The sequence below is a fragment of the Malaya genurostris genome, chromosome 2, assembly GCF_030247185.1.
Source record: "Malaya genurostris strain Urasoe2022 chromosome 2, Malgen_1.1, whole genome shotgun sequence".
Classification (NCBI taxonomy): domain Eukaryota; kingdom Metazoa; phylum Arthropoda; class Insecta; order Diptera; family Culicidae; genus Malaya; species Malaya genurostris.
In genome coordinates this window covers 188,460,174-188,480,018 of record NC_080571.1, presented here as the reverse complement: position 1 = coordinate 188,480,018, position 19,845 = coordinate 188,460,174, and the positions used below count along the sequence as shown (strand labels likewise).

General features: G+C 38.4%; 1 protein-coding gene across 1 annotated transcript; it reads left to right on the top strand.

Moving 5' to 3' along the window:
- The first annotated feature begins 10,702 nt into the window (after window positions 1-10,702).
- Window positions 10,703-13,030, top strand: LOC131429052 (uncharacterized protein K02A2.6-like). The gene is made up of 2 exons (XM_058593102.1): window positions 10,703-11,483; window positions 11,571-13,030. The coding sequence occupies exons 1-2, from the start codon at window positions 10,703-10,705 to the stop codon at window positions 13,028-13,030; spliced, it is 2,241 nt and encodes a 746-aa protein (XP_058449085.1).
- The last annotated feature ends 6,815 nt before the right edge of the window (window positions 13,031-19,845 follow it).

Genomic DNA, 19,845 nt, shown 5'->3' with positions numbered 1-19,845 from the left:
GCTGGGGTTTAAATTGTTGTATTCAATAAACTGCTGGATAGTTGATTGCAATAGTATTCAAACGTTTCTTAGATCATCTTCTATCATGATTCATATTTGATATGTGATATTTTAAGTTAAGCTATGATGTAAAATGGCAAAAATTAATATATATATATATATATATATATATATATATATATATATATATATATATATATATATATATATATATATATCAACTGGTTTTTAAAAAGTTTAATGGGTTTCGTGAATGTTTTGCTCAAAACAATTGAAATATATTTGGAACGTAAAGTAATCTAAAGATACTAATAAGACTTATATTTCGAAAAAAAATTTTAAAATCTGTTTGAATTCCCTTCTAAATCTATGTAGTTTAATTTAAGATTTTTTGACCGTTATATCCGATGCACATGATAACTAATTCCGCCTAAGGATCAGAATTCATGCCCAACATCAACAAAGAATTTTTGCATACTTTCAGAAAACGAATATTTTCCTAATGAATGAAATATTTAAGCTTATAATTTCAGAATGGTTTTGTTCAAATTAGTATTTAAAAGAATACCTTACCTTATATGCACTGATTTTTTCTGTAATAGCAACTGTCATGTCTATGCCTTTTAGGGCATTTGGACCATAGTCCAAGTCCTCGCTTTTTTTTTTAGTGCAGCCTCTTGCATGCTCATCTCTTGATCGACTCTTTTTTGTGTTAAATTTTTGCTTCTCACGTTTTTCGATATACTTCAATAAGGCTGAACTAGGACGCTTAAGCGAAAATTGTTCGTAAGCCGCCAATGACCACTTGTACCCTTCGTTGTACATACAAATCGCCAGCAAAACTCTCAAAGAGTAGCTTCCACGGCATGTTAGATTTTCTCTTTTTCCCATGATATATTTAGCCACAATTGTCATGAAGTTTTCGGCTAAATTTGTTGATAGTCCATACCGGAGTCTATCAGCTTCCATCGCTAGCTTATCTAACAAATTTTGAGTTTGTTTGTATACAACTAAGTCCTGTTTAAGTTCATGCATTTCATTGTTATGGTCTGTGGGCTTTGAACAAAATAGCTTCTGCATCTCTCATGGTTACCGAATACATGACTTAGTGAATTTTGTATATCATGTTTCAATCCATCAACGTCAGATCCTCCCTGTTTGGCGCAATAAAGTATGGCAGCATGAACGCCGGCACAAATTTTTTCGATTTTGACACGTAGCTTAGTTCGAACAATGTCGTTCGAATTTTTCCCAGCAATCTAATGCAGACAAAAAAAATGTTTTCTTAACTAGACAGTGTTTAGATAACAAAGAAAAGGAATAAGGAATAAGGAGTGGGGCATATTGAATAGAAATGTGTAACAAATACTGCATGAAGGTGCTTTTTAATATTCTTGATAGCATGATTCTTGCAATTTGCTTTGACAAGTTCTTCACCGTAGCTACTTCTGTCTTTCAGCTGGTCGAATACATTTGAATCGCCATCGCCTACTATCGTTCTACATTTTAAACCTTTTATAAAAATTTGTTCAAATCCGGATGTTAAAATATCGGGCTCCATGGATCCTGCTGATCCATTATAATTTTGAAAACATTTATGTTCATCATTTCGGTTTTGCTTTTTGTTGAAGTAGCATTTAATACAGAATGCGTTCCGACTGTCGCCGAAGATAACTTTTTTCGATTCGCCACCGATGATCACGGCAGTACCAGAACGGGATGTGTACCGGTGCCCGTAGCTACGTACAGGCCAACTACCATCCAAATAAATGGTTGCACATGGCATGCCGTTTTCGTCAAATTGTTTAGCCAATGATTTTTCTTCGTTTATTGCATCATCCATGGATTTGTTTGCAACCTCCTTGACTATTTCGTAGATTTCATGTTCCGTTTTCAAGAATGTTTGAAAACATATGAAAGGAACACCTAAGTACGCCAGGAACTCCTCGCTGTGGCTATAAGATTCGCCGCTGGCAATCGTTGCCCAAACAGCACTTCTGCGCACATGGCCATTATTATTAGGATTTTCCGTGGACCCCGAAAAGCATGTTCCACATGTCTGGCATTTTAGTAAAATCGTGGCAACCATGCATTTAGTACTTTCTTTAATCACAATAAAATTCGGCAAGCTGCATGTGTTTAAATGATGCGGAGTAAGGGCACAAATCCACCTTAGCAAGTAATCTAATTCGACTACTCTATTGCCCTCAATGGTTTACCAGTTTGGTTGATTATAACTTACAAACTGATGCGTGTTAGTAAACTCTTCAAAGCTAGATCAAAGAAAGATGTGAACGGTCATCGACAAAAACTAATAATTATTTAATTTTCAAGCTATATTTTTTAAAGCCACTTATCAATACAAATTGTTTTTTATTTTCATAAATACGTTTGTTTCATAGGCAATATACATAAGTTTTTCTTCGTCGTAGCATCCACAATACATAGTAATTTAAACCTAATATATTTCGAATATCATATTAGTATGTTGGTATTTATTAGTTAATTTAAACACTGGTTTTATCAAGCGATTTGCTATTATGAATTACATTAAAAAAAAAACTTTTATTTTGTATATGATCTCATAACTATTTCGGGTTTATTTGTATCAGTTCATCACTTTTATTCAATATAAGATAGCTGGCTGGTTGAACTCATGGAAGAGGAAGGAGTCTAACATAGAATAAAAATTAAATTATAACTCCAATGGTCGGGAGTCCCGAGTTGGCGGTTCAATGCATAGGGCGCTGGTCTTACAAACCAGTTGTCGTATGTTCGAGCCCCGACCTGGAAGGATTCGTAGTGTCAGTAGAACCGTAGCACTAGCCATGCAATGGTTCTGTACACTCTGAATCGGCTGCGAAGTCTGTTGAAAAAGAAGGTCAAATTCCACTACAGGAATGTAATACCAAGGCTTTGCTTTTTTTTTTTCGGGATGAAATAATTAAGAAGTTCCATGTCAGGAAGGTCACGACAAGCAAGAATGTCGTGAACTGGGACATTGGATAGTCTACCTTGGGTACGCAAAGAATTTATTAGTTGAGATCTGACATCATGATACTCCACACGGTAACCTTTGCCACTAGCACAATGATTAGTCTCGGAAAGACCAATTCGAAGGAGATGTGCACATCATGTGTAGTCATTGGAATAATACAAATTGTCATTTCCACCGAATTTTATCTGAAATTTGTTTTATGTAAATCCTTCTCAAGTGTAGTTCTTTAGTAGAGTGTGTCGTGCTTGAATAAACTAATCGCACATGTAATCACAATCAAAACCAAAATTCATTAGAAGAATCTTTTTGATTAATTTGAAGGCTTTGACATTGACTGAATGAATTCAAACAAATACATTATGAAAAATTATCTGTAAAATTGCATGTAATATTTCGATTCTAATATTCCAATATTTTTCATCTCTCCCATGCTTAGTGGGTATTTGAAACATCACAAAATACAATGACCTAGAATACCATAAATGAGATGGTGATTGCTTTCCACTCCCACTCCAGTATCGTAATCGACAAATTTACCTTTAAAATTTAATCTATTAGAATTGAAATAGTTTTCGAAACCTGGTTTTGTTCATGTTAGTGTATTTTTTGTCTTAGTTTGATATTAACCAAATATAAAAATTTGTTATCTCTATCATTTTTTCCGATTTAATTTTTTATTACCTTTCTCATATTCAACCATTTTTAACCCTTATGCACTCGAATGGGTACCCGGGTACCTTTTCGAATTTCAAAATAAGAAATTTCTGAGTTAGGTTTAAACTAAGATTCTGCAATTCGGTCAATTCCAAGAACTAGTTGGACCATAACTTCTCATGCTTTGACTTTTCATTTTACAGTAAGGGGGGTCGAATGGGGGGGCTCAAATTTTTTTTATTTCGTAAACACCCGAATGGGTACCCGGGTACCCACAAATAAAAATGCTTGTAACTAAGGCAAATTCCATCCGATTTGAATTTTTTCAGTACGGGTAAATTCAGAAATTTATCCACTTTTCGATGGCCGTGTATATTGCTGTAGTAGGTTCTTCTGGTTCCCGTTAATCCGGATTTCCGTAGAATGTTCCGACACTTGTGTTTTCCACCATAAATGTCATTTACTAATTTGAAACTTTTCCAAACCAGCTATTTGAGAAAGGCCGTACCAAAATGAACCTTTTGTAGAAAAATGACGTCATCTAAAGGGTAGTTGGCCTATTCTGGACTTACTCTCATAGAACGAAAAAAAGGAAATATAAATGAGAACGAAACTGTTTGGGAAGTAACTTCGTGATGTTTAATGCATTTAATTACATTGCATACATAACACAAAATTTGGTATTGCGTGCTCCTCGCAATAGGCCTGAAGTACATAATAATTTTCAAACTGAAGATAAGAAAGTGAAGTATATAAGGGAACATACATAAAGTACGTCACGCGTTTAGGGGGGAGAGGTTTCAAAAATACGTGACAATACATGGTGAAAAGATTGAGAAATGCTCGACAAAGGGGGAAAGGAGTGGTAGAAAAATTCAAAATTTTATGTTACGTACATAACGGATGCCCCCTGAAATATATAAACATAACAACTCAGCATAGCACTTGATTTCATATAGCAATTCTTAGATAAGATTACAAAAATACGTGAAATCCGTGTATAAATGCCTCGATGTCGGAACTCATTTAGGATATCCGGGTTCCTGGGAACCAGGAGCACCATGTCCATCTTTATGGGTACCAATCCCAAAGAGCTTAAGTTCCTGAATCCAACAGTGCTAAAATTACTTCAATCGGTTGAAAAATGCTCAACTTACAGCGATTTAAAAAAATGGGTACCCGGGTACCCATTCGGGTGGTTAAAGGTGTTTTTTTTTTCGAGTGCACAACGGTTAAAATCGGCTTATCAGCAGAGTTCCACATACCATTCGAATCAGTTTGTATAAATAACTGAATATCTGTATATGTATGTGTGTATATCAAAAATTTACACTCACCTGTCTCAAAGGTAGCTGAACTAATGTTCACTAACATGAATTTAAATTAAATAGCCTGATGGAAAATTTCAGTATATATGTTGAATTTTTAATTAAAAATGTTGCGCTATCGTATGATAGTGTAATATTATTAGTATTCGTATTCCGGAAGTGAAAGTCCCATTTTTAATCGAACGAAAGGGAGATCGTGAAGTCTTGGTTGATGGATTAGAATATCACGAACGACCTCATCGGTACTAGTCTGAGAAGCTTCATAATTTTTTTTCATTTGACATAGAATTCAATAACATTTTATGGCTGTCGTGAAGGCTTACCAAATGATCAAAGTACTGAAAAAATTAAAAATCAATTAAAGTAATTGTTTCATTTTGCCTCTTGCCAAGCAAAGTCTTATGAAAAAAGAACGAATGATAGATGAACGAATGAAGATGAATTTTATATTTTTTTTCAATATTCACATAATTCATATTGCTATTGTGACAGAAACATTCCTTAAACCAAATGTCAAATAGAAAAGCAACCCACTTTATGTGGTTCATCGATTTCATAGGATTACTGGAATGGGTGGTCGAGTTGTCATTTTGGTCCAATGGCAAATCAAACATCAAATTACCTTCTTTCAATACTAAAGTATACTACACATGGAATCTAATTTATCGCTAGAGCATATTTTACATTCCTATGCACTGGCGACAAAATAAATTTCTTTTATGGCGATTTGCAAACACTCACAAGATATCGATCTATTTTTTGTGATAGGGAACCCAAATGCAAAACATGTTCTGTAAAAGTGTGGGTAAAATAACCGGAATGAATAAAATACTTCATAATCAACACCATTCTGGTTATTTTTCTCTCCGGGTTAGTTAGCAGAATTGTAAATATGAATTTCTACCAGTACGAACAGAAAATCCTCAATGTTCGAGTGTAGCTCCAATCTTGTATAATTTTTTCACTTCTGATCTTTTTAATCTACCCGTTGGTTGTCAGAAATGTCCAATCTGGTGAAGTTGTTGTTCACCAGGAAGGAAAAGCTTTGAAGGATTCAGAATAGAATTCAGAAGATGATTTTGAAGCACCCTCCCTTGTTTAGTACAAATAAGTTACACAGACTCAGAACTATAGAACCATTAGATGTAATGTCACATAATATTATAAGCAAATTCCGACAAAAATCGATGCAATCTTCAATTGAATCGATTTACTCTTTGCATTAGTTTGTATGTTAGTATATAAATTCTTTTTTCCCATTACACATTACAAGAAGGTTTACAACTTTCCTTACAAAACCATCAAAGAATTGCTGAAGCAAATGATTTACTAATGGTAATAACGAAGTCATGTTTATAACTGGGATGAAAAGTCATCACTTGGGACTGAACATCCAATTCAATTCTTCAATTTAAAATTAATTCTTATTACAATAAAAAGTATATTTAAAAAAGATAAGTTGGAATATGGCAGAGTAAAATTATATTTGGTGATAACTAAAATAATAAGGCAAGGTAGAAGCATTATTATATGAGACTGCACTTGCGTTGTTACTCCGTCTTTGTCTAGGACCAGTTTGCACAAATACTGCATTGTTTCTAAAATAGAGTTATCAAAAAAGTATTTTGGAAGGATAAGAAATAAATAAACCGATTGTGGAAGATAGAAAGCTGTTAAATTGGTAAACAGATTTTAAATGTAAATTCCCGAAATTATAATAAATTAATTTTGCATTTATGTCAGTCCCACCTTATACAAACTTTGAAGAATTTAGTAGTAATATTTTTTTTTCGGAGGTGTTTCAGAACATGTTGATCAATTTCCATACGAATGGAAATAAGTATCCAATTTCTTGATCATTTTTTGGTTATAAAGAGTTTTAATAATATAAAAATCGGTACACTTACTTTTCGAAAAATTCTTCATCATGCTGGCTCACTAGTGAATTATTATATTCCATATCACTGTTAACGCTACGGTCTGTGTTTTTTTTAACGGTACAACTGATCTTTCTTTTTTTACTATAGCGAGTCAGCTGACCATGCATACGCTTTGTAACGAATACCATGCTGCTACACTGCTGAATACGAAATGACGAACTGTGTGTTTCCTTTTGTGCGTCTTGTTCCAAGAATAAAATTCCATCTACTACAGGGCCGCTTTCACGTTTCTATGGGTCCGGGCTCAAGCAATATTTGTGTGAGGACCCCCGAGAACAAGTGATGAGAGCAAAAAAGGTCCCGGTTATATCATTTAATATATTTGTTTGGTCGATTGACCCGGGGCTTGTGTAAAAGCGGCCCTGATCTACTAACACTTGCACTCAAAGCATCGTTTGTGCAACCGGTATGATGAAATATTCACATACACAGCCGAAGAAATTTCAAACCAAGCCAAAGAGGCCGACTCATGTGTGTGCAATAATAAAAAGCGGAACATTTTCTCGGACATCACTAGCAGGGGTTGTGAGAACTAAGATTGAAATGAACAAACTTTATAGTACCATAAACTACCATTGACTTTTTTCCGGAAGCGACTTTCGGAATTATATAGTCTAGAAATGTCTGTTTCAACGAGAACGAAACGAATACCAAGCAGAAACTGGCCTCTGGTGCCAGAAATCATCAAATAATAATTTCATAGATTACATTTGGAATACATTCCAATTATAACTAATAGTTCATCATACCATGCAGTTAAAATTATTTAGTGAATCTTTTCTCAAGCACATATTTGGGGCATGGAATTGAATATAAAATTATTTCGTAGTTCCTTATTATTCAATCGATTTTGAAAGCAAAATCAAGCGTTGATTCATTGTATTCATAATAATTGAAAACCCAATGAATTCCAATAAGGTTTCCATGCTGACTGGCTCGAAGCTTACCCTCAATGTTTAGCACTTTGTTTGTACAGGGTGATTTTTTAAGAGCTTGAGAACTTTTTTAAACAATAAAACGCATAAAATTTGCAAAATCTCATCGGTTCTTTATTTTAAACGTTAGATTGGTACATGACATTTACTTTTTGAAGATAATTTCATTTAAATGTTGACCGCGGCTGCGTCTTAGGTGGTCCATTCGGAAAGTCCAATTTTGGGCAACTTTTTCGAGCATTTCGGCCGGAATAGCCCGAATTTCTTCGGAAATGTTGTCTTCCAAAGCTGGAATAGTTACTGGCTTATTTCTGTAGACTTTAGACTTGACGTAGCCCCACAAAAAATAGTCTAAAGGCGTCAAATCGCATGATCTTGGTGGCCAACTTACCGGTCCATTTCTTGAGATGAATTGTTCTCCGAAGTTTTCCCTCAAAATGGCCATAGAATCGCGAGCTGTGTGGCATGTAGCGCCATCTTGTTGAAACCACATGTCAACCAAGTTCAGTTCTTCCATTTTTGGCAACAAAAAGTTTGTTAGCATCGAACGATAGCGATCGCCATTCACTGTAACGTTGCGTCCAACAGCATCTTTGAAAAAATACGGTCCAATGATTCCACCAGCGTACAAACCACACCAAACAGTGCATTTTTCGGGATGCATGGGCAGTTCTTGAACGGCTTCTGGTTGCTCTTCACTCCAAATGCGGCAATTTTGCTTATTTACGTAGCCATTCAACCAGAAATGAGCCTCATCGCTGAACAAAATTTGTCGATAAAAAAGCGGACTTTCCGAATGGACCACCTAAGACGCAGCCGCGGTCAACATTTAAATGAAATTATCTTCAAAAAGTAAATGTCATGTACCAATCTAACGTTTAAAATAAAGAACCGATGAGATTTTGCAAATTTTATGCGTTTTATTGTTTAAAAAAGTTCTCAAGCTCTTAAAAAATCACCCTATATATCATGTTAATGATCGATAATACTTGGCTTGTATTCATTTCATTCAGTAGCTTGCTACAATCTAAAATAATACCTGTTATACGATATCACACAGCCAGGCTTTATTGCTTCAGCAACATCAATGCATTGAACTCAACAGAATTGGACATTATTAGCATTATAAATGACAGTTACTTAGAAAATAAACAATTTCTTACAATACCCATTTTATTGTATTCAACTCGTTTCTATTTCAACAAAAAACCCAATGCTGCATAAATTCGCGTCATAATTTTATATATAATTTTTGCTCACGATATAATGCCACCATGCCCACCGTGCATTTCTCACACCACCTCAATACGAAACAGCAGCGCGCAAGCAATAAAAAAAATGCAAAAAAGTTTATGTAAACTTTTTCAATTTTCGGTTGTTTTAGCTAAAATTTTATAATTTTGAGTTGCATTTTCAGATTCTTTGTGAAATTCTGCTACAAACACTACTTTTCAGTTCTAAAATCATCCACGTGGGACGGAACAGTGACCGTTGATAATTTTCAAAAACCAATTACGGCTCGGCAAAGCAAAATTTCAAAATTCTAAGAATACTTAGTTGTGATAAATTTGATTTCGAAAACTTAAGTGTTTTTGGTTTTTCGAAAATCGGCCTAGTTTTTGAATAATTGATCAAAAACGCGATTTTCGCATTTCGCTACATTTCACCTTAAGGGAATGCAGAATCGAGAGCTAGCGATTGCTGCTAGAACATATGGGCATGATGCAACATACATTGTTCAAGCAGCAACACGTGTTGAAGCGTACGAAGCTGGCGAGCACAACGTGTGTGATAGCGGTTCGGAAGTTTTAGCGATCAATCGTAAACGAGAGCACAGTCGTGAAAGTGAACGTTTTCGAAGAGATTACAGAGGTTTTGAAAGACCGAAAGAACACGCACATGATCACCGTCAAGGTCGTCGCTCACGTTGTTAAAGATGCGGTTTCATATACCACAAAGGAAATATATGCCCTGCATTGAATAAATCATGCAATACATGCAAACGAGTCGGATACTTCGCTGCAACCTACCGTAGTAAGAAAACTGATGTGAATAATATTCAGGAAAAGCCTCGGATCAGCTCGCAACTTCCACCTGAATTTGTAGTGGATTCTAAGAACGACCAGGTATAAATTAAATCTCCCTTGTTGTTATATCTATATATAGAACGTTTTTTTTTCGTGAAATAAATACAGATACATAGCTAACCCTTTCGCTCATTGTCTATAATTGCTCCATTCCCGATTTATTCTATATTCGTATGATGAATCGGTGATTTCATAAGATTTTCTTTCTCTACATTGCCTTTTATGTAGCAAGTAAATGGTATATCGCTGAGCGCTGCAGAAGTCCGTTGTCGTATTGGTTCGTCTAGCCCATACAGCTTCCTTGTCGACTCAGGTTCTGACGCTAATATCATATGTGGAATAGATTGGGTACAATTGAAAAATGAGTACCGTAATGGAGTGGCTAGACTTCAGCAAATTGATAAACGAATGCACAGAGAACTCCGACCATATGCTGTAGAAACTCCAATGGTAGTTCAATGTGCCTTCAGAGCAACGATCGAAGTGGAAGACGCAATTAAACCAATCGTGACTGCAGAATTTATTTGTGGTAGAGAAAGGTCGCCGATCTTTACTAGAACGAGAAACAGCAAATGATTTGAAATTATTGAAAGTGGGCCTTACGGTGAACACAATTGAACAGCCTATAACAGAAACATTTCCAAAAATACCTGGAGTGAGAATTAAATTTAGCGTGGATTCTTCAGTTGCCCCCGAAAAAAACGCCTACTATAATGTCCCGGCAGCATTTCGTGAAGCAGCCAGAGCACGACTGGAGGATATGGAAGCACGAGGTATTATCGAACGCGTCACGAAGGCACCTGAGTGGATAAGCGGTATGTCGGCGGTACCTAAGGGTAAAAATGATTTTCGTTTGGTAGTGAACATGCGCGCACCAAACAAGGCGATAAAAAGAGAATATTATCGAATGCCTCTGATAGATGAAATGCGTGTAAAACTTCATGGTGCAAAGTACTTCACTAAGTTGGACCTCAGTAATGCCTATTATCATCTGGAACTATGCAAGGAATCACGCGAATTGACAACGTTTTTATCCGAGAATGGCATGTTCCGTTTCACACGTTTGATGTTTGGCGTGAATTGTGCTCCTGAAATTTTTCAGAGAGAAATGTGCCGCTTGCTTGAAGGTATCGATAATGTAATCGTCTATATTGACGATATTTTGATACACGCCGACACCTTGGAGAAACTGAGGAATATTACCAGTCAAGTTTTGAAAATACTTCGAGTCAACAATCTTACCCTCAACGAAGATAAATGTGAGTTTGAAAAACATTTCATCATATTTTTGGGGCATGGATTGAACGAAAGTGGTTTCCACGTGGATGAGGCAAAGGTTAAAGCAATTCGGCAATTCAGGCCTCCAGCCAACGTGTCTGAGCTCAAATCTTTTCTTGGTCTAGCATCATATGTCAGTACACATATAAAAGATTTTGCTAACATATCTAGCACTCTCTGGGCTGTTACTACTAGTAAAGGCTGGTACTGGGGACCAACACAGCTTGCGGCATTTGAAACAATTAAGGATAGAATTACACAATGTACGACAACTTTAGGATACTTTGCCGCTAGTGAAAAAACTATCCTTTAAACCGATGCATCGCCTAACGCTCTTGGCGCGGTTTTAGTACATGAAAGTCTGGAAGCATCCCCACGTATCATAAGTTTTGCGTCCAAAGCTCTCACAGACACGGAAAAGCGATGTGCTCAGAACCAGCGGGAAGCCCTGGCCACGGTGTGGGCTGTAGAGCATTTTTCATTTTTCCTTCTTGGACGACACTTCACATTACGAACTGATGCACAAGGTGTTACCTTCATATTGAATCGCTCTCGTGAGAATTCAAAAAGGGCCCTAACAAGAGCTGACGGATGGGCACTCCGTCTTAGTCCGTACGATTATAACGTGGAATACATTCGAGGACGCGACAACATCGCCGATCCACCCTCTCGACTATACACAGGCAATGATGATCCATTCGATGAAAAGCACAGCCCTTGGGAAATTGCAGCTCTCGAAGCGAATTCAGTTGGATTTTTGACTATCAAAGAGCTTCAAGAAGAAACGGCATTAGATGCAACACTTCAACGTGTTATCGATGCGTTAGAGACAGACGTCTGGCCCAAGGAGCTTAAAAGGTTCGAAAGTGTAGCAAACGATTTGTCTGTTGACGATGGAATCATAGTAAAAAATGGATGCGTTGTGGTTCCTCTAAAACTTCGAGAGAAGACGTTAGATTTAGCTCATGATGGACATCCCATGGTTGCTAAGCTTAAAAGCATCTTGCGAGAGCGTGTTTGGTGGCCTGGGATCGCTTCCGACGCAGAAAAGTGGGTTAAAAGTTGCCAGACATGCGAAACGAACGGCCGACCTGAGAAACCGACTCCTATGAAGGGAATCCTTGCGCCACAAGCAGTTTGGGAAACAATAGGACTAGATTTCAATGGTCCTTATGCTAGATTCGGGGGAGTGTCAATTCTGTTAATCGTGGAATACCGATCCAGATTCTTGATTGCTCGGTTGGTAAAATCAACGAACTTTCACCAGACCATATCAGTCCTAGAAGAAGTGTTTGCAAGAGAAGGATTCCCAAAATGTATTCGGTCCGACAATGGACCACCATTCAACGGTGAAGAATATAAAACATACTGCGCTGAACGTGCCATCGAAACAATTTTTTCAACTCCCCTATTTCCGCAGCAAAACGGCCTCGTCGAAATTTATATGAAACTTGTTAATAAAGCGATGGCCTCTGCCGTTAGCAATGGTTCTTGTTACAAGCAGGAGTTACAATCTGCAATTAATGCGCACAATGCCGCTGCTCATTCAGTAACCGGTCTCCCCCCGGAGGAAGTAATGCTCGGACGAAAAATCAAGCGCAAACTTCCTTTGTTACGTTACGAGAAGACAAAATATGACGAGGAACTATTAAATTGCAGAGGAGAAATGGAGAAAATGAAAGCAAAAAACGGGAAGACGCAAGAAGAGGAGCACGAAAATGTCGCGTACTTCCTGGAGACACAGTCATTGTTGAGCGACCTATACGTGCAAAAGGGAACAGTAGGTTTGATCCGCAGAAATATACGGTGATTAAAGAGGACAACGGCAGTTTAGTTCTTTTGAGTGACGAGGGAAAATCGTTGAAAAGGCATGTTAGTCAGACGAGAAAGGTTGATCATTGGCGAACATCCGACAAAAAGGTAGATATTACTCCGTTTGACTCAGACGATGACGAAAGATCTACTACCATGACATCGTCTGAGAGACCTCGTAGAACGAAATCTATCCTATCAGGGAAGGCTTTCACGGACTTCCATTCACCAGGCTCCCTTCCGAGCAAGCCAAACCTTCACATTATCAAGTGACAAGCCGTAACAACAAACATTTCGAAGTTATCATCTCTGGAAAAAAGCAAACTATTTCAATAGACAGAGTTAAACCAGCGTTTTATGCGAGCAGGACATCGAGCATCACCCAGCGGAGGACACTCGTACAGTCGTTACCCGATCCGGACACCGTGTCCGATTTCTGGTGTAACTGGAGGGGCGCCTATGGGGTATAGTTCATGATCATCCCTATCCTGCGCTCTTCGAGTTGTGTGCGCACCTACAGATCGAATGAGAGTCTATCGGAGACAGTTACACAATCACTCACAGAGAGAACAACGCACCGCAGTTATATTAACCTCGAGCGGAAAGAAGGACGCTTTCCTCACAAACTAAGAAATATATAAAAATCAGTTTGAACTCCCGTGAACGGTTCGTTTTTATTCCGTGTTCGCTTCCGTCCACCACAGCTGTAAAGAATGTAAGCATGTTGGCATGAAATGAAGACTATATTTCAAATAAATCGTTATTATAGCTTTAAGCTGCCACTAATAAAAAAAACCTGTTTCAATCCTCCTAGTGGTGTAATGATGCCTTTCTCATATCGATCATTCTATCATATATAATACTGTGGTAATCTTCAAAATAACTTTCTTCGATTCTTGAAGGAATAACCGGAATCGCTTTGTTTGGCCGTCTACTGATAATGACTACCGATTGGAGTAGTTTTGATCTCGATTTAGAATTTTTTTTAAGTCATTTGTTTCGCCCCTTTGAGTGTTGGTGTAAAATTTTCAACACACTTCACCCAATAATTCCAAAACCGGAAGTCGGATCCAAATAAATTTAAGGAATTTGGTATGTAAATACAAGACCTTCCATTTGAATCTGAGTTTCTGAAAATCGGTTCATCCACTTTTAAGAAATTGGAGTAATTTCCGGTTTGGAAAACACGATCACTTATTTTATACTTCCGAAAACTGAAACGAAGATCCGGTATACCCAAAATCAATGTATTTGGTCATAAACTAACCAAATCTGTCCACATCATTAATTATACGGCTATTTGAATGTATTTGATGGGATTTCTCCGTGTTATGTATAAGAACACGCCTCAGAAAATAAAATTTTAATACCTATCAATTTGTGATTCCGGAACCGGAAGTCGTATATGAATGAAATTTGGTAGGATTATATGGAGTTATAAGACCTTTCATTTGAAACTACGCTAGTGCAAATTGGATGAGCGGTCTCTGAAAAAATCGATGAAACGTTTTTATTTCATTTTGCAAATTTTACTTCGTAAATTTCGAACCGGAAGTCGGACCCAGATGAAATTCAATAGCAACCCATGGGACCATAAAACCTTTAATTTGAATCTTTGTTGAAGAGAATCGGTTGAGCGGTCTCTGAGGAAATCGAGTGCATTTTTTTGCACATTTTATCCCATTACTCCCGAACCGGAAGTCCGATCCGAGTAAAACTCAATAGCAACCTATTGGACCAAGAGATGCAGCCCAAGAACGAATCTTGTGCTTTATCCAACTAGTTGAAACTGGTAAAGCTGGTTCAGGACCAACGAAATCATTCGTTGCACCAGCTCTAGCCAACTCATCAGCCCATTCATTTCCAGTAATACCAGAATGGCCGGGTACCCATAAGAAGTAAACAGCATTTGAAATGCTCAGGATTCGACCGTGAATCATTCGAACTGAGTGCTTTTAAGGCTGCCTGACTGTCGGAACAAAAACAAATTCGTTTACCACAGATCCTCTGCTGAAGTGCCGATTGTACTCCACACAGAATCGCGTAGATTTCTGCTTGGAATACAGTACAGTATCTACCAAGTGAATGAGACTGCTCCAGCCTCATTTCACGACAGTAGACACCAGCACGACCATTCAACAGAGAACCGTCCGTATAACAAACTATGTGTTCATCAAGTTGTCGTTCCAGACAACCAGACAACCATTCCTCACGAAGAGGATAGCTCACATTGAATCTTTTGAAAGGAAAACTGCATGTGAGAGTTAGGTCACTAGGAGCGAGTAAATACTCATCCCACGGCAACGCACAAATCTCCAAATATCAAGAAGAACGTGCCATTTGAGCCAATTTGTTCTGATTCCTGATTCCAGATTCCTTCTCCGAATCCCGCTAGTTTTATTAGGATAATTAGTCAATATGAATAGTTGTTAGTTAGCTTTGTAGTTGAAATAGGGGTAATTTAAGAATTGGGTATGTATCATTTGGACAAATGTTATCTGTTGATACAAAAAATGAGAAGGTTTCTTGCATGCTGTAGAAGGAGAACACAAATTTCCGCTCCAGCGGGCTTTTCCCTTGTTCCTAAATAAATAAACGTTTTTATTTCATTTTGCACATTTTACCCCGTAACTTTCGAACCGGAAGTCGGATCCAGATGAAATTCAATAGCAACCCATGGGAACTTTAAACCTTTAATTTGAATCTTTGTTGAAGAGAATCGGTTGAGCGGTCTCTGAGGGAATCGAGTGCATATTTTTTGCACATTTTATCCCGTTACTCCCGAACCGGAAGTCCGATCCGAGTAAAACTCAATAGCAACCTATGGGACCAAGAGACCTTTCATTTGAATCTAAGTTTGTGAAAATCGGTGCAGCAGAGTCGAATGGCATATGACATTCGGCCCTTCGTGCCTCGGTTAAAAAGTCGGTTTTCACAGTGATTGCATAACCTTTCTATATGAGAGAAGCGAAAAGGGCTGCTATAAGAATTGTTTGTCCAAAAATCCGAACAACTGCAACTGTTACATTGATCTACTAGAATCAGATCAATTGTAGAAGATTTCTCGTATTTGAGCTATCTACAGGGTCCATGTAACTTTTTTTTTAAACATGCAATAAAACACAAACGATTCATCCGATTTCGAAATTTATTTTTTCATATTAAAGTACAATCCTTCTGGTTAATTGTGGAATATAATTTCATTCAAATGGCTGCCTCAGTAAAAAGCGTTCAAGCAGACAGGTTGTGTTACTGGCTTGTGAGTTAACGGCTATCACCGAGTCAAGGCAACTTTAGCTGCAGGTAAACAAAACCCGCCTGCGCCAATTGCAAGCGCAGCAAAGGCTGGTGTACAGTCAATATTCGGGGCGTTCCCGACTTGAAAGCAATCGAAGAAGGCCATCCCATTCATACGCACAGAGGTGAAAAGACACAGAGGTGCGAACGCATAGAAGTGCTCAGACACAGAGGTGCTGAGACGAAGGGGTGTAAAGGCACAGAGGTGCTAAGACACCGAGGTGCTAGGGCAGTCAGCGCAAAGCCGCAGAGACAACCACGAACTGATCGTATGGTGTACAGTACCGGTTGCGGTGGACAAAACGAAGCATTATTGTGTGGTGCTACACAAGAAGCATCACACTTAATCGTCAACAAGCACGACGCTGTATCTAAGGCCAGGTACAGGCAGCGTACAGACTAAGCCAAGGGAAGATCACGATGGCAGAGCAACGGAGATAGAAGACAGCAAATTTGAAATAGTTGGAGCGAGCTTCATGCCGAGTACCTGTGGAAAGCAGAAAGCGACTAACAGGTAGATCTATAATTTTATTTTATATCACTTCAAAGTATATTCTCGTTTATATAATTCAGTTGAGATCAATTATTTAAACAAATTTATGTAATGGATGAGAATTCAGGAGATCCATCTCTGCCACCAGGCGAAAATTTAACGGTTCCTAACTCGCAGAGAACGAAGTTTTACAATGAAACTTCTGCGGGCCCATGGATAGTCTATTTTCGGCGTAAAATGAAGGCATTAAATTTATTTTATATATCTAAAGAATTGACATCACGATTTCTCGCTACCAAAGAGATAGTAAGAGTCCATAAAGACAAGATCCGCGTTGTAATCGATTCCTTAAAGCATTGTTGTTAGTGAATTATTTACCCCCGAATATCGCGTATATATTCCTTCGAAAGACGTTGAAATAGACGGTGTTATCACCGAAGCGGGTCTTTCGGTTAAAGAGTTGCTTGAGCATGGAGTTGGACGTTTTAAAAACTCCATGCTTGAGGGAGTAAGGATACTCGAGTGCAAGCAATTGTACTCAGCATCTTTCGAAGAAGGAAACAAAACTTATAGACCTTCAGATTCGTATCGAGTAACATTCGCTGGATCTCCCTTGCCTAGCCATGTCCACATCGATAGAGTTTGCCTTCCTGTTCGGCTTTTCATACCAAATATTATGAATTGCACGAACTGCAAAAATTTTGGCCACACTCGGCTGCTCGGCCATCCATGGAAGTTGACCATCAATGTCAACTTCCCTCTCTGAGCAGCCTAGATAGCCGTGTAGTGTCGGTAGCGGTTTCCCAACTGGCTAAGAATAACGCTACGGTCCACCTGTACCGGTGGTATAAGTCCACCAAACAGGTAAGCCGTGTGGCATCCGGCGGAATTATTTTCTACCAAGAATTGATCCACTGGTTTCCTGTTCCATGTCGTAAAAGGCCACAAAAATAGGATCTCATAAGCCAAGGTGTATTTCCGTGCCGATGACTGAATGGCTGCAGGAGGTTAAACAATGCAGTCGTGAACGGAATATCTTGGGGTTTTCCCTTACTGTGTTAAGCGAAGCTCTGGCACAGTGGACGACTTCTTTCTTCGCAACTCGTGGGATTTAAATGATTAAAACATTTTAAAAAATTCTTACATGGTTCGCTATTGGCGATTATAAGCCAATATATTTGGTTTCTTCTAGTTGTTGTACGATAAGTGCTGGAGATGGGGTGTTCATTACTCTGATTGATAATGGTTAGAGTGGCACAAATCAATCTCCAGCATAAACGTACAGCAACTATAAATCTATCCAGACTTCTGCAAGAAGGTAAAGCTTCTATAGCTTTGGTTCAAGAACCATATTTCCAAAAGGGAAACTTCTACGTTGGAAAATTGTTAAACCCAGTCTTTGTTGCCTTCAACAAGACCGGTATGACAAATCCACGTGAAATGCCTCGAGCATGCATACTTGCAAATAGTGCTCTCGATGTTTCTCTCATATCGGAGCTCACAACTCGGGATATTTGTGCTGTCACAGTTGATATGACTATTGATGGCATAGACAGAAAATATGTCTATTGTTCGGCATATTTGCCGCATAACCAACCTTCGCCAAGCGATGACTTCAAAAAGGTTGTATCATACTGCTGCAAAAGTGATTTACCGCTTGTAATCGGCAGTGACATAAATGCTCACCATATCATTTGGGGCAGCACGGATATAAATTTGAGAGGTTCTGATATGATGGAATTTGTGAGCAGTACAAACCTGCACATAGTCAATGCAGGAAACCGTCCAACTTTTGCGAGATCTGGAAGAGAGGAGGTTTTGGACGTAACTCTCTGCTCTGATAGAATTGCGCATGAGTTGGTGAATTGGCTCGTCTCCGATGAGCTCGAACCTTCGTTGTCTGATCATAAGTACATATTCTTTGATCATTCAAACGTTAAATTTGATATTATCACATATCGTAATCCCAAATCTACAAACTGGGACCTATATGAAGAGGGTTTGGCTACTAGATTTTACGGATACCATCCAACAATTGAAACCCCAATTGATTTGGAAAATGTTGTCGACGAGACAAATTCACTCATAGTTGCAGCATATGAAGAGGCTTGTCCACTTCGGATTGTGCGAGCTACTAGAGGAACTCCTTGGTGGAATGCTGAACTTGCTAGACTAAGGAAACTATGCAGAAGAGCTTGGAACCACCGACGCAGAAATGGGTCGGAGGCATTCGTGTCGGATCGAAGGGCTTACAAAAATGCTCTTGGATCGTCTGAGCGAAGTGGTTGGAAAAGCCTCTGCACAAATGTCTCTAGTCTCAACGAGGCTAGCAGATTAAATAAGTTACTTTCGAAGTCTAAGGACTTTAATGTCAGTTTCTTAAGAACTTCAGATGGTGAACACTTGTCTGATGAAGGTGATGTACTTCACTATCTTTTTAACACTCACTTTCCAGGATGTATGGATCCATCACCGACAGCTCTTCCCGAGACTTTTTCAGGTAGTTACGATTCTTGGGCCCTTGCTCGAAGTGTTGTGACGATTGAATCGGTCAAATGGGCAGTTGAGAGTTTTGCTCCGTACAAGTCTCCTGGAAAGGATGGAGTTTTCCCAGTGTTACTGCAGAAAGGGTATGAACATTTCAAACATGTTTTGAAGAAAATACTTACTTTTAGTCTTGCGACAGGATATATTCCAAGAGCCTGGCAGGAAATAATTGTCAAATTTATTCCCAAAGGCGGTCGCGACACTTATGAGGAAGCGAAGAGTTTCAGGCCTATCAGTCTTAGCTCATTTCTTCTTAAAACAGTGGAACGCATAGTCGATCACTATATCAGAAATGTTAGTCTGGGCGTGCATCCGCTACATGGAATGCAACATGCTTACCAGCGTGGAAAGTCCACAACAACCCTGTTACATGATGTTGTGTACAACATTGAAAAAGCTTTCTCACAAAAGCAATCTTGCTTGGGAGTTTTCCTAGATATTGAAGGTGCCTTTGATAACGTGTCTTTCAATTCCAT

Bases quoted from the DNA above. Each gene is read 5' to 3' on its own strand.
- LOC131429052 (XM_058593102.1), top strand. From the start codon at position 10,703: ATGGAAGCACGAGGTATTATCGAACGCGTCACGAAGGCACCTGAGTGG. The intron at 11,484-11,570 runs GTACGACAACTT...GCGCGGTTTTAG, and splicing joins TAAGGATAGAATTACACAAT to TACATGAAAGTCTGGAAGCA.